Here is a 14,564-nt window from a genome sequence, read left to right as displayed (position 1 = left end):
AAAATATAACCGTTTTATCGATCATCTGTTACTCTAAGAAAGAGAATTTTCGACTCTCTCATTTGTCTTTCTAATTCTCTTTCTCTCTCTTTCTATTATCATCACCATTTTTTCTCATCATTCCAAGGTCTCTCCTAGTATATTTCCAATTCTTACCTAGAAAAAAATGAAGAAAAAAACATTGTCTTTATATTCGTGTCTCTGGGTTAACCTTTACCCTTGATCATTTCAGATCAGAGATGAGATAATGTTCCTAACCAATCACCCGGTTTATTGGTAACAATTAAAATAATCACCATTCTAATTATCCTTCACCATCATAATCATCACATTTTACCATCAACACCAATCACAATTTAATATGTATCACATAATCAGTATTATTATTATCCAATAACCAATTTCTGTTAATCTATCACCAGAATCGCCATCAAATTGATTATATATTCAATTGTTTAATCTCATCGTAAGTGTTTTTTTTCCCTTCAATTTTTGCTAATCTTTTTAATCTCCACAACCTTAATCACTACCCTCGTGCTAATCCATATCCCAAATCCTTTACCTTAATTTCTGGTTAAATTGTTTCTTTCATTTCCAATTACAATGTTACCATTGCGAATATGTGATTTTCTGGTTTATGTTTACATCTTAAAGTACAAATCATCAACATCATCTATGTGTTTACCGTTACATTTGATTGTTGGAAATTACTGTTAATCAAAGATACTCTTCTATTCAGTTGGTGATATTTATTAATTATCCTCGATTAAGAGAGTGTAAATTAATCTACAATTTAAATTCTATTCCGTCTCCTTGAGAGTTGATTCCATTTTCTATTGAATTTTTTTCCTTCTCTTTCTTTGAAGCTTCACTTTTCTCGCTCATAGTCCTTAATGGTTCAGTTTAAATGTTCATCTTTTTTAAATCATAATCGAAATTGAAGAAAAAAATAATCTTAATTAGCTGATTCTCCATGTGTAATGGTCTTCACAATTAAAATTATTTTCTTCTAATTAGCCAAATTGTCTAAAAATGATCCAAATTAACCACAACACTATCAATATCTTTCTTTTAACCTTCCAATTGGCTCATGTTAATTTCCCATTGACTTCAAGTCTCTGGTTCATTTAACATGTTCCTAAGGTGACAATTTAATCACAAACAATTAGCCTCTTAATTGAAACCATTTTCATGGTGATTGTGAAAAATAAAAAGTGTACAACATGATCTGATATGTTTACCCATTTGATTGATTGTTGTCTTAATAATAATTCAATTTGAATCAATTACCATTTCCATCATTTACTATTGATTACGATGATTAAAGGTTATTTTGTTTACCTGGTGAATTTGGTTAGTTCCGGTTGTCATAATCTGTCAATTTGAATAATCAAATACATTAATTATCGTTGATTATGATTAATTTTAATTGACTGAATAACGAAGAGATGTCAGCATTGGTTAATGGTGGAAAAGTTAATTAGAGAGCATGAGGAAAACTGTTTGTAGGTTGAGTCTTAGTAATTTCTTAATTCTGTAACTGATTATCACTATTAGCAAATAATCACATCGACGATAATCACGATTAATCTTTTAATTTTGTTATAATATTGTTAACAATCAACATCCATTTTTCTAACCATCAAAAATGATTATCAGGTAATAACAATTTCAGTTGGATTAATTGTGTTAATTCCCATCACTTTTAATCATTAACCATCATTATATGTATTGTTAATTGTTGCAAAGTATCTCACTGATTTCTATCAGAATCTTAATTGTTTAATCTCCAACTAGTATTTTTTACTTGATTATCTTTGGTCATTTGGATAATAATTAAGTGGATTATTTTATTTGGATTGTAATTGTGTTGAGTTAATTTTCTAGATAATGTATTGTTAATTAGATTAATTGAGCTTCTATTTATGTGAATCTAATTATAATTTTTTTTTCTTTAAAACTAATTAACTTCTAATCTACAAGTGAATCTTATCTTAATCCGATTCTTTATTATTATTATTATACTTTTCTAATAGAAACAAATTCAACTCCACTCAGGATATTCACAGGAAAACAACAACAACCACAACAACCAGTGATCGATTAAAGTTAACCAATAAAGTGAAATTCAATCAGTCAACAATTAAAAATAATGAAACCTCAAGTTACAAAAAGTCAACTCTAATTGAGATTAAACAATTACCAGATTTATGTTTACCTGTTAATCCTAATCATCATCATAATTTACTTCGATCTAATCAACAAAGGCAATCAGATTTACCGGTGATGGCGAGTAATCTTAATAATAATGTTGAGAATCAGCAAAATATTAACAACGCAATTAACTCAAACAATTTAATCACCAAAGTCGTCACAACCACCAGTCAACAACAACAACCACCAGTAGTTGGATTGACCAATAACAATAACAATTCAGCGGCTAATCCAGTTCAAGAGGATTTACTTCAACCCGGACATGTAGTTAAAGGTGTGAATTAACAATTTAATCCGATGATAAATCTTAATCCTTCCTCTTTGGATATCAAATTTCAATTGCGAACAGATTAACTCATGATAATTGAGTAATTAACTGAATTATTATTATTATTTCCATTTTAATTAACTGTTCTTATTTTAAGTTTTCCTCATTCCATCGCAAAAAATTACCAATTAACTAATTAATTTTTAAATGTATTATTATGAAATTCAATTGATTTGGAGAGTGAGATAATTTCACAAGTTTTATTTTCAATTATCGTTCTAAGCAATATCAATCATAATTTAGTATTCTTGATTGTTGTTTATTCATTTTTTTTATTGTTCTTTTTCCTTTTTTATCCTGATGCCTTGTATTTCCATGTATTATTCATCAGAGAGATGGAGAGTCGTTAAAAGAATCGGCGGCGGAGGTTTTGGTGAAATCTATGAAGCCATCGATTTAGTGACCCGAGAACACGTAGCGATGAAATTGGAATCAGCTCAACAACAGAAGCAAGTATTGAAAATGGAAGTCGCTGTTCTCAAGAAATTACAAGGTAACGATTAAATTTAATTCTTCGCCTAATCAGTCAACAATTAACTCACATCCACCATCTCTTATAACATCATTTTCATCCTCATCCTCATCTACCTTTCTCTCTCTCTCTCTCTCTCTGCTCATCCCGTGGTTTTCCAGTGATTAACTTGAATTTTCCTCGTTGATTAGATTAATTTAGTTTAAGAACTATTTTGTTCGTGCTTCGTGCAAATCATAGAAGTACAGTAACTAAGAAATTTTTTGTTTTTCTCGAAATGCAAATGCTACGATTCCCCAACTGAACACGTAACTCAAGGTAAACCTTGATTCCAACTCATAATCATGTTTATTTGTTTCCAAAAGTCTTGAGGGTTTTCTTTACACTCTCACCATACTCATCACTCTGTCTATGCTTCATTATCATGACATCTTTTTATTAATCATCAGAAAGAACCTCTGTTGTTGTTGTTGTTGTTGCCTGTAAATTGCTAATTCCTTGATTGTTATCAACCTTTTCTCCATGATCCATGTTTATCTTTATCAATTTGATGCAGTTTATCATTAACATGGACATAAAATGTTGACTAAGTTCATGGAAATCAAAGTTTAGTCTTGAATGAATAGTCTCAGTAAGATTATCCCTTTTTCATGAAATTCATCTTAATAAGTCAGCTAATCCTTTTCCATCTTGTTAACAATTTAAGAAGAAACAAAAACAAGGTTATCATATTTTCATGAGAATCCAATTTAATATCACTAATTGTACCAATTACCTTAATCTAATTGTGCTATTTTAGTTTCTCTTGATTAACCTCAATATTAATCCAATAACCTAAAACATTTGACCAAACCTTTTGATCATTGATACATTTAACTTGTCTTAATATCAAATATTGATTAAATAAACCGAGTTGATGTTAATCGTGTTACAAAGTTTTATCTTGTTGCTTAATAATAATCATCAATTGTGACGTTAATTTAATCATAATCATCATTCTCATGAATTAATAAACTTGATCACTATTATCATCATAATTAAGTTTAAATTCTAAATCACAATTTTAACTTTTTCGTTCGCATTCGTTACTCTAGTTTTCGTTCAATTTTTTTCATCGCGATCGATAATCTTTTCATCCATTGAGTATATGAATCTCTCTTCCTGTCCTCCTTAAACTCTCTCTCTCTCTCTCTGATTCTTTCCATTATCATTCTCAATTGATCCCTTTTACTCCCAGTGACTTATTCATTTTCGTCGAATATCAAAATTCGACCTTGAGACATTTTCTCTCTTTCTCTCTTCTCTTTCTCTCTATTCTGTTCCATGAGAACTGAATGAAGAATACTGAACAATGAACTAAATTCACTAGGAAATAAAGTTACCACCTTGACGATGATTACATGAATAATATAAATGAACATTTTTCGTCAATCATTTTATTATTATTTAAGTATTTTAACATTAAGATATTCCATTAACAAAACAATCAGTTAATTAATTTAATTTTTCTTTTCTCTTCTTTTTAATTTCTATTTATCTAATCAACTCAATTACTTTTTAATTCAACTAATTGATCTTGTTACTTTATCCTCATATCCAATGAGATTAATTTGGGTGCTTGCCAGTGGTGTTATTAACAAATATCATCTTAATCCACTCGTTTCCTTAATCATCATCACTCGCTTTTCAACATGATTACTAACAATATACAATTAGTTAGATATAATCATCGTCATCGTCATCATCATGTTTGTTGTTTGTTTTCATTTTCCTTTGAAATTTAGATAACCAGGAAACGCTCAAATTATCGTCTTCTCTATGGTGTTGTTGATGCTTAAAAAAACTGTTCATTTGAATGAGATTTACTTGAAAATATCTGAAAACGATAATATATCATGAAAACTTTTCTTCCTATGGGTTATTATTTTTACTGAAACTTTTCCACTTCCTAGAAAGTTGAACCTCCTCTAAACTTGAAGCGAGAGTTTTATCCTCTGAGTTCACCAACATTTCTGGCAAATTATCAAGAATAACATCAACTACAGTCTATCGGACTTTTCTACCCGGTGGGTTGATGATGATGAAGAGAAGGTGTCAAGTAGATTAATGTCTGAATTTCAACTTCTCAAGAAAAAACTATCATGTGATCTGATGAATTGAAGTTCTAGCTGATTGTCGATAGTTATTAGTGAGTTTTTTTCTCATCGTAATCATTTCAATCTTCAGTTTGGATAATAAGTTTATTGGCTAAAACTGTTAATCGGTGAAAATATATTCCGATGCTTATATATATTGATCTTGGATTAGCATTTGCTTTATCTTGACTGAATCATGATTTACATGATTACATAACGATAATTGATTGATTCATTTTAAAACGATCCACTGAATTTAATTTATTTTGATAATCTAATGCCAAGGACAATTTAAAGAATTGCATTTCTATCAGTTAAATATTAAATGTTTATACTTTTACCCACTTTTTGTATTAATTACTTGAGCAATTAACCGAATCATCTTGTTTTTTAATTGCTTGACTACTGAAAATATCCATTTATATCATTAACATTATGATCACTGATTATGTTAATTGTTGTGTATATGGCAAGGTTTCAATTGCTTTTCTTTCACAATTAATTATATTCATGTAATCATAATAGTGTTACAATGTTTTCAACAATTTAACTTTCTTTATATAATATTTGCTATTAGTTAATTAGTAAATTAAATGATGAGTTCAGCTAATAATTAAAGTTTCATTTATTTAATTTTAATCATTCTAACTGAATTGGTTTAATTTTTCATCCTTAAATTGTTATTCATGGTTGATTATCATTAACCCAAACTAACAATAAACTTTTCACAATTAACCTTGATTCATGTAAATGAGGTGGCAATGTATTAATACATTACAAATAGACTGTAATTATTTTAATCATCGATTGATAAAAGTGGATAATATAGTAATTAAAGGTTGACAAGATCTGATAGGAAATGATTTAACTAATTGTCTACCTTGTTTGTCTAAGAAGAGACTATTGTAATTGTTAATTAACGTTGATCATTAATTTTTCAGCTCAATTTTAACATGGAAACATAATATTAGTTGAATGTTATTATTTTCTCATGGTGATTTGGTTAATCATAGAGCTAAATTACCCTTTTAATAGTTTAATTGTCAGTAACTGTAGTTATCGACTGATTCTTGGGTTAAATCATCAAGACAAATTCATCCAATAATCAGAAATCAGATCAATTGTTAATTTTATTATGAATTGAATCATAGATAATATCATATTGGGTGTAGGTCTTATTATCATGATAGATTTTATTCAATTGGGTTAATTGTCTTCACAATCAGAATCCTTTTCCATTAACAGTCAATCATCTCGAGATACCTTTCGATCATCATGTTATCGTCATTTAAATGATTCAATGAAAATCTATTTTCGTTTCTCTTTGTATATTAACACCTTAATTCATTCAAGAGAATTAATTTCATCGCAATTATATTAATCATTTCAGTTCTTATTCCTTAAATTCAATTGGTGCGACTGAAATTTTCTTGAGATTTATCATAATGATTATTGATAATTTTCTTTTTCTATTCTCAGGGAAAGAACATGTTTGTCGATTCATTGGATGTGGACGAAATGATCGCTTTAATTACGTTGTTATGCAACTTCAGGGGAAAAATTTAGCTGAACTAAGGCGATCCTGTTCAGCTCGAGCTGGAACATCTTCAGCATCGTTTAGCTTGTCAACAACTTTACGTCTTGGTTTACAGATATTAAGGTCAATCGAAGCGATTCACAAAGTGGGCTTTTTACATCGAGATATTAAACCTTCAAATTTTGCCATTGGAAGAAATAATCACACCATTCGAACTGTTTATATGCTCGATTTTGGTTTGGCTCGTCAGTACATTATTGCCTCTTCCTCAGCTAATTCTGTTAATACTAATAATAATCAAACTCTTGTATTGGAGCCTAATCTTACCCTTGGTGGTAAAACTAATCCAAACTCTACTAGTAACAAACCAAATGAGCCAACTAAGTTTGAGGTTCGTCCACCTCGAGCTGCGGCTGGATTCAGGGGGACAGTTCGATATGCTTCAATGAATGCTCATAAAAACCGAGAAATGGGTCGACATGATGACCTATGGTCACTATTGTATATGATTGTTGAATTTGTAAATGGTTTTCTACCTTGGAGAAAGATAAAAGATAAAGAGCAAGTTGGACAAATGAAAGAGCGCTACGATCATCGATTATTACTTAAGCATCTTCCTCCTGATTTTAAACTGTTCCTTGAACATATTCAGGGATTAACTTATTTCGATTCACCAGATTATGATTTTCTGGCTTCAATATTTGAAAAGTGTATGAAACGTCGAGGTATCAAAGAATCAGATCCCTATGATTGGGAAATTCAAGAAAAAGAGATGAAAACAGCTCAAACTCTTCTGGTCACTCCGGTCACTGGCTCACCAATCACAGCTCTAACTGCTTCCCAACAATTACAACAGCAAAATCCACAACAATCAACTAACCAGTACACACAACAGTTACAACAACAACAACAACAACAGATCTCATCAACTGGCCATGGAAAAGTAATCGCAACCAATTCAGTTACCGGTTATTTCAGTGAGAATACTCAAAACAAGGATTCTAATAATCAAATCGCCACTGGAAATAATGTCAACATCAATTCCAATGTCAATGTTACTAATGATAATAGAGTTAATTTTAATTCGAATGCTGATCGAAGTGGTAAACATGGTGTTGCATATTCGGGTATTGGAGTTGAACCTTTAAATGTCCACGATTGTGGTCAACCATCGTCAATACCAACAAATTTACCGTTACCAAACAAGCCATCCAATTCAAATGGTGCCAATATTAATTATAATTCAATGGAAAGTCAGGAAAATATTCAATCTAAAGTACTTAAATCTAAATCGACTACAGCGGTTACTCATTCATCACATGGTATCGCTCATGCTGGTAATAATAATAGTGGAAGTGGTCAAGCAAAACCACAGGCTGTTGTCCGACGAAGTAACTCAAATAGAGTTCAATCAAGTAAACAACAATCGGCTTCTAGTCAACAACAATCAGCTACTGCAGCCGCTGCCGCTGCCGCCTCCGCCGCTGCTGCGGATAATAGTCGACGGCAAACATTATTTGACATTAGTGTGACCCAATTTGCTGTTGCCGATGATATAAGTGCGATTGGATTATCAGGTCAACCTGGAGCTGCTCAAGGAAACACAAATGGTGCTAAACAATTAGGCGGTGTTACTTTAGCCTCCCGGTGGGGAATGTCTTTCGATGAAGAAAGTGAAGGAGGCGATGGTGGAGTTGATGATGAAGAAGCTAATATACAATTGATGAGAAATTCACTCAATGATAGATCACTCAATCACCCTGAATCGACTTCAGCTAAACTCATGGGAAATTCATCTTCACCTCAGGTAACATTTTACAGAAAATTTTACATCCCTTCCCATTCATTTGATCATCAATACTATTTACTACTTCATTTTTTTATCCTCATCCGATAATATTATCATCATGATGATGAACAATCATAACAAACAAATAACATATTTATGGATTCACTTTGGTTTCAATATTATTTTTATTTTTATCTCAACTCTGATCAATATATTTACATGAGAAAATGGATAAAACTATTGAAATCATGATCAGTAAATTCACTTGAATGTTGATGATGTTTTTTGGTATTTACTTCATCTTTTGATTGTTGTTCTCAACGTAATCATCCAATAGTATTAATAATTTGATTCTCTCTCTCTTTCATTTCGTATTCTTAATATTAAATATGAACATTTTCTCAACGGAATAATAATTTGTTTCCATTTCTAACAATGAAGAAATTGTTTCCTTTAATATATTCAATTTGATTCTCTATTCATGATTTAGAATAACATTTTACTTTCTCAATTAGTTGAATAATTATTTCACTTGTTATGTAAATCAGTTAATTAATCGTAATCAATTCATTAGCTGATTAGCATTTGAATTTTTCTTCTTTTGATATGATCCAGTAAATTGTCAATCAATTCATTTCAATTGGAATCACCTTCGTAACTTGTCACCAAGATTCAATGATAGAAATCGAACCTTAAACAAATTTTATCGATTAGAACTTTTTTTCTGTCGAACTATTTTTTCTCTCCCTCTCTCCCTCTCTTCCTCATCATTAATTTCAAGTAATATTTAGGTTACTAAGTAATTGGCATGAGTTTTTAGCTGATTAACTTTTTACATGGAATAACATTCTCATGATATAATATTTGTTTTGATAATTTATCATCTTGATAAATCAATTATATCATTGGAATTGATTATATCATCGACAATTGATTTAGCTTCTCTATTCAAACTAAATCATTCTAAAACTTTAAGGATAATTATGATTCTTGGTGATAAATAATTGCAAATGTCAACATTTCAATCTCAAACTGGTGAAAGGTTTAAAATGACACAATTTAAAACTTACAGGGTATTCTGATCATACCCATGGATATAAGTTAATTGTTGTTGGTAACACAATTTGTTAATTTTCTATCGTAAGATTGATTTGATTATAAATACTTTTAATTGGACTTTTTGATACGTTGATTGTCAAAGTCTAACTTTCTATCATTCTGGTATAATTGTTATAACTTTTGACAGCGAAACTTTTTTCATCAATCAACATTTTCTTTATCAAGTCTCGCCTTTTCTAATAGTAGTAATAATTTCAATGAAATCGTAGTAACAATTTGAATACTTAATGAGACAAATTACTCAATGAAATGTTAATTGTTTCATTGTCTCTTACTAATTAATCATTTCTCTTTTTCTTTTCTTACCTCAGAATGTGGCTGCTTGTTCACCAGTTATTCCTCCCTCACCTTCACCACCCATCATGGCCACTTTTCCATCACGATATCAACATCAACACTCATCATCACCTCCTCCACCTCCACTCATCCCAAACTCCTCTCTACCTCCTCTTACAACCTCTTCATCCCTCCAGTTAATATCATCCACTCCTATTAATACAATATCACCAACATCATCAACCCAATTATTGAATCAACCAAATAAAGAGACTAATCGATCACCATTGGAACCAATCATCACCAATTCAAATTACAATCAATCAAAAAATGATCTGATAATTGAACATCTCAAATCCTCTCATAAGAATATATTATCTCCAACCAAACATAGTCCAGAATCATCGCCCAAATCGCAAGGTAAGACCCAATCACTTCATCTCCTTACAATCTAAATTTAGTTGATTGTCTTGATTAAAATCTATCATAGGTTGTTAGTTTGTTCAAACAGTTCAATTACTTGACAATGTTAACAATTAATCCGATATGTACTTTAAAGGCCTGGAGAGTGGGATTAACTTGTTCAGTTGACAATTGATTTTGTTAATTTGACATTTGATAAACTTTTGATGATTATCCATAAATCTTGCCAATGAACCATAGATCTGAAAATAGTTACTTTCCAATCAACAATAAAAAATGACAAACAATTAGAGATTAAGAAGATAATAAGAGACGAAAAAGTCATTAATCAATACATCAGTTTAAATTAATGATCGTTAAAAGTATTATAACAATTGATAATGTCAATAGTTGATTAAATTGATTGTGAACAAGATTAACTTGATTGTACATTAAACTTTTACCTCTATACAAACTCACTCGAGAATTGAATTTAAATGAAAAACAATTGATTCAATTGAAAAATTGAGTTAATTGTTTGACTGTTATCATGTTGAATTTGAATAAAAACATTAACTATCCAAGGTTAACAGTTTATTGGTTTCAATTAAATCATGAAAACTTTGAGTCTTCCATGGAGTTCATGTAAATATTATTATTATATTGAACAACCTTTAAACAACCTTGAGGAAATCATAATAATAATCATGAGCCAACAACTCAATGATTGAAATATTAATAGTTATCATGTCAATCAACAATTTGAATGTGTATATGGATTATATTTAATTGCTTAACAAGAAAATCTAATTAATCATTTTGTAATCAAATTGAGGAAAAAAAACTTTACTCATTTATATTCATTTTGTTTCATTTTTTTCACCAGAATCTCCAGAAGCTGAAGAATCAGTTGATACTCAACCACCTCCACCTCCATCACCACCTCATCAACAAGTCTCACTTAATCTTGCTCCATCTCCACCAAACATTTCCCCTCCACCCGCTATTAAAAACCCTCCTTGTCCATTTTCACCCGTCAACAATGATGAACATGAAAATGCTCCTCTTCATCTATCGGGTATCCAGTCAACTCCTCCAGGATCACCTTGTACACCATATCTAGAAAACAAGGGAACCATTGAGACCAATCGTCAACAAATATCACCGACAACTGATGCTATGAAAATAAATAAACGCGATAAACGGGAAAGTATAAGACGTCGTCGAGAATCCCGATTGAAACCGGCCTCTCGACGATCTTATTCTGATCCTGAACATTTTATCGGGATGAAGAAAAATCCACATGGACGAATCTCTTCCGGCCACGGGTTATTATTGGAAGGTTCATCTTCTATTGAAAATATCACTGGAGGATTAAGCTTTCTAACGCGAACTTGGTCTTGTCCGATTATCGGTTGTACAATAAGGTCAACTATTAGTCCGCCAATTAGACAACAATTAAGTTGCAATAGTTTTAATCAAGAGGAAATTATTTACAATGTAGATATAACTCGTAACATCGCCATCGTTTGCGGTGGTAAAAGTGATACACAGTTAAATCGATCGTCGCAAAATTTGACTTCTTTTGTCTCTACTTCACTTCCAAACATTCACCTTATCCTGGATGAAGATTCTATACCTTTAACTCCACCACCGCCATTTTCATCATCATCATTATCACACAATTCTCCTAAATTGGTGACGATTTCATCAACGATAAAACCTTTTTCATCATCTCCTTCAGTTCCAAATAAAACTCCCTTAGCGATGTCCAGTGTTACGATCGATGGTCGCACCAGGGAATCATCAGTATCATCATCATCCGGTTCATCATCATCAGTGCTTCCCAAAATGATTTTTATCAACAACCTGGCTTCAGCTTTGGGCCTAGAACCAGGTAACAATAATGCTCAAGCAAAGGATTCCAGTAATGAAAAGCTTATCAAACCCCAAGGCAATAAAAGTGATGAAATTGAATTAATTGTTGAACAAGTTGAAGAGATTGAAATAGTCGAGGAAGAGGAAGAGGAAACTGAAGAAGATGAACAAGTCCAAGTCAAATATGAAAAAGAATCGAAAGAAATAAAAGAAGTTGATAAAAAGAGAGAAGAGATTATCATCATTGAAGAAGAAGAAGATGCTGATGACGATGATGATGATGATGATGATGACGATGATGACGACGACGAAGAAGAGGAAGAGGTGGAAATTGTAGAATTGGTTGAATATACGGAGAAAAGATTCTCTTTGGATGATAATTTAACCTTAGAAAATGTCGAAACCTCAAATAGGAATGAATATAAGCTCGAAACTATGATCGATTCAAAAGCAATTAGCGGTTCTCGGTCAGCTGATGGAACCTTGATCGCTGCTGGTGATGGAAACGGACAAAACAAATCTAGTCAATCAAATGTGATTAAAAATCCTTCATCTTCATCCACCGTTGATTTAGATGAGGCTGATTCATGTGATGCCGATAATAATGAAGTCTGTGGTAATAATAATAATCATAAGCGTAACACATTAAATGAAGTGCCCTCGTTCCCATATAGACGTCGACGACGTCGACCCGAAGTGGTCAATGGTGATGATAATAATAATCTAAACAAAGATGATAATAGTAATCCAAATGCTAATGTTAATCCAATTCCACCGGTTGTTGGTCCTCCTCCAGATTACATCGTTCCATCAGCAAGGTAATTAATTTATTCAAATTTTGTCCTTCACAAAAATTGATAGAAGAGTCAATCAACTAATCAGTTAATCAACTGACCATTTGTTGTTTCATTGAGATAATTAATTAACTTCATTGATCTGTTTTCCCAATAACCGTTTTTTATAAGTTTTCTATTGATTGACCTTCACTTTTACTGCTTGACCCTTATATCGATTTTGTGATTATCTTATTTCGTCATCTCTGTCTCTCTGTCTCTCTCGCATCCTGTTATTATTTAGTCATCATTATTACCGTTATAATTATGATTTTATCTTTATCTGTGTTTACTAATTACAGTTTTTCTTTTTTCTTTTTTCTTGATTATTTCTCTTTAATATATTTACTATTATCATCCCTTTACACCCTCATCCTCCTCGTCTCCATTTCCTCCTCCTCCTCCTCATCTCTTTGTTCATCAATAGGCGAAGAAGATATCGACCTTTGTCTGCACAAGACTTTCAAGATGATGACAATTGAGAGAGAGAAAAACAATTAAAATGTCAACAATTAATATTTTTTTCTTGTTTTAATTTCGCTTTTCCCATTTCGTTTGTTTATGTTGATTCACTTTCACTGGTCATCTCTTTTAACGAACTAAATTTTTACCTATTTAACATTTAGTATTTACACTGACGAATGTTGATAAACAGAAAAGGAAAAAATGATAAATTAATCAAGAGAAAAAAAGAGAAATCATCATGAAAAAAAAAAAGAATCAAGAATTTTTATCGAACTTTATTTTAGTTCTCTTCCCATTCATCTTTATCTTTTCATCATCTTTATCTTTATCTTTATCTTCTTCTTTACTTTCTTTCCCATCCCAAGAAAAAGAAGTCAAAGACTTGAGTGTATCAATTTCTAATTGACACTTCTAAAGATGGAAAATATCATCACCATTATCACCAAAGGTCCTTCTCACTCACATCCTTTCTCTATCTCTCTTTTTCTCTCTCTCAATTCATCTATTTATCTCTCACTCTCACTCTCACTCTATGGAAACGGAAACGATTAAGATGGAGACGATATCGTGAATCATCATGAAGAAAATCAACTGGAAGATTAAAACACCTAATAGATTATTGGAAATTAATCCAATTCAGACAATAGACAATGGCCTTTATTTTAAAAAAACAAATCAAATGGGAAAAAAGCAAATCAACTTTTCAATTTGATTGATCATTTTGGAGATAATTAATGTGACAATTAATAGACGATACTGATGGTCAGTAGTGGAATTAAAATCCACAGGATGATCCAAGAAATCTCCCTGAAAATCCTGAAACTTAATTTTTTTCTCAATTGTGATCTCGAATCTCTGTACCTTGGATTATGTTTTTGCCTTTTAAACTGAACTTTTTTGTTGAACTTTTTATTTCCAAATGAAAAACAAACAAACTAAACCCTCAATTTAGTTAATTAATCTGATCACTATATTGTTATTTTGGATTAACTGAGAAAACAATGTTTCAATATATTGTTTTTGCTCTGAAAGGCTAAAACTTTTTTGATTGAATAAAGTTGATTATCATTAAATAATGTTAAACAATTACAATCGAAACAATTAAATTTCTTGTTC

At 31.1% G+C, this 14,564-nt stretch overlaps 1 protein-coding gene across 5 annotated transcripts; it reads left to right on the top strand.

The window, feature by feature from the left end:
• The first annotated feature begins 128 nt into the window (after positions 1 to 128).
• On the top strand, positions 129 to 14,540 carry LOC128389702 (putative uncharacterized protein DDB_G0293878). Of its 5 annotated transcripts, none has more exons than XM_053349333.1 (7): positions 129 to 466; positions 2,037 to 2,488; positions 2,874 to 3,035; positions 6,629 to 8,493; positions 9,906 to 10,290; positions 11,159 to 12,968; positions 13,411 to 14,540. In XM_053349333.1, the coding sequence occupies exons 2-7, from the start codon at positions 2,287 to 2,289 to the stop codon at positions 13,463 to 13,465; spliced, it is 4,479 nt and encodes a 1,492-aa protein (XP_053205308.1). In that variant the 5' UTR covers positions 129 to 466; positions 2,037 to 2,286; the 3' UTR covers positions 13,466 to 14,540. The 5 variants fall into 5 exon arrangements, with proteins under 5 accessions (XP_053205308.1, XP_053205309.1, XP_053205306.1 ...); XM_053349334.1 differs by lacking the exon at positions 129 to 466 and adding an exon at positions 562 to 776; XM_053349331.1 differs by lacking the exon at positions 129 to 466 and adding an exon at positions 823 to 1,659 and having other exon boundaries at positions 13,814 to 14,540.
• Positions 14,541 to 14,564: the final 24 nt, after the last annotated feature.

The sequence above is a fragment of the Panonychus citri genome, unplaced genomic scaffold (genome assembly GCF_014898815.1).
Source record: "Panonychus citri isolate SS breed McGregor unplaced genomic scaffold, ASM1489881v1 Contig00110, whole genome shotgun sequence".
NCBI lineage: Eukaryota > Metazoa > Arthropoda > Arachnida > Trombidiformes > Tetranychidae > Panonychus > Panonychus citri.
Note: the sequence above shows the minus strand (reverse complement) of the source record. Positions and strands in the feature narration are given on the sequence as shown.

Bases quoted from the DNA above. Each gene is read 5' to 3' on its own strand.
- LOC128389702 (XM_053349330.1), top strand. The intron at 3,036-6,628 runs GTAACGATTAAA...TTCTATTCTCAG, and splicing joins TGTTCTCAAGAAATTACAAG to GGAAAGAACATGTTTGTCGA. The intron at 12,969-13,410 runs GTAATTAATTTA...GTTCATCAATAG, and splicing joins TACATCGTTCCATCAGCAAG to GCGAAGAAGATATCGACCTT.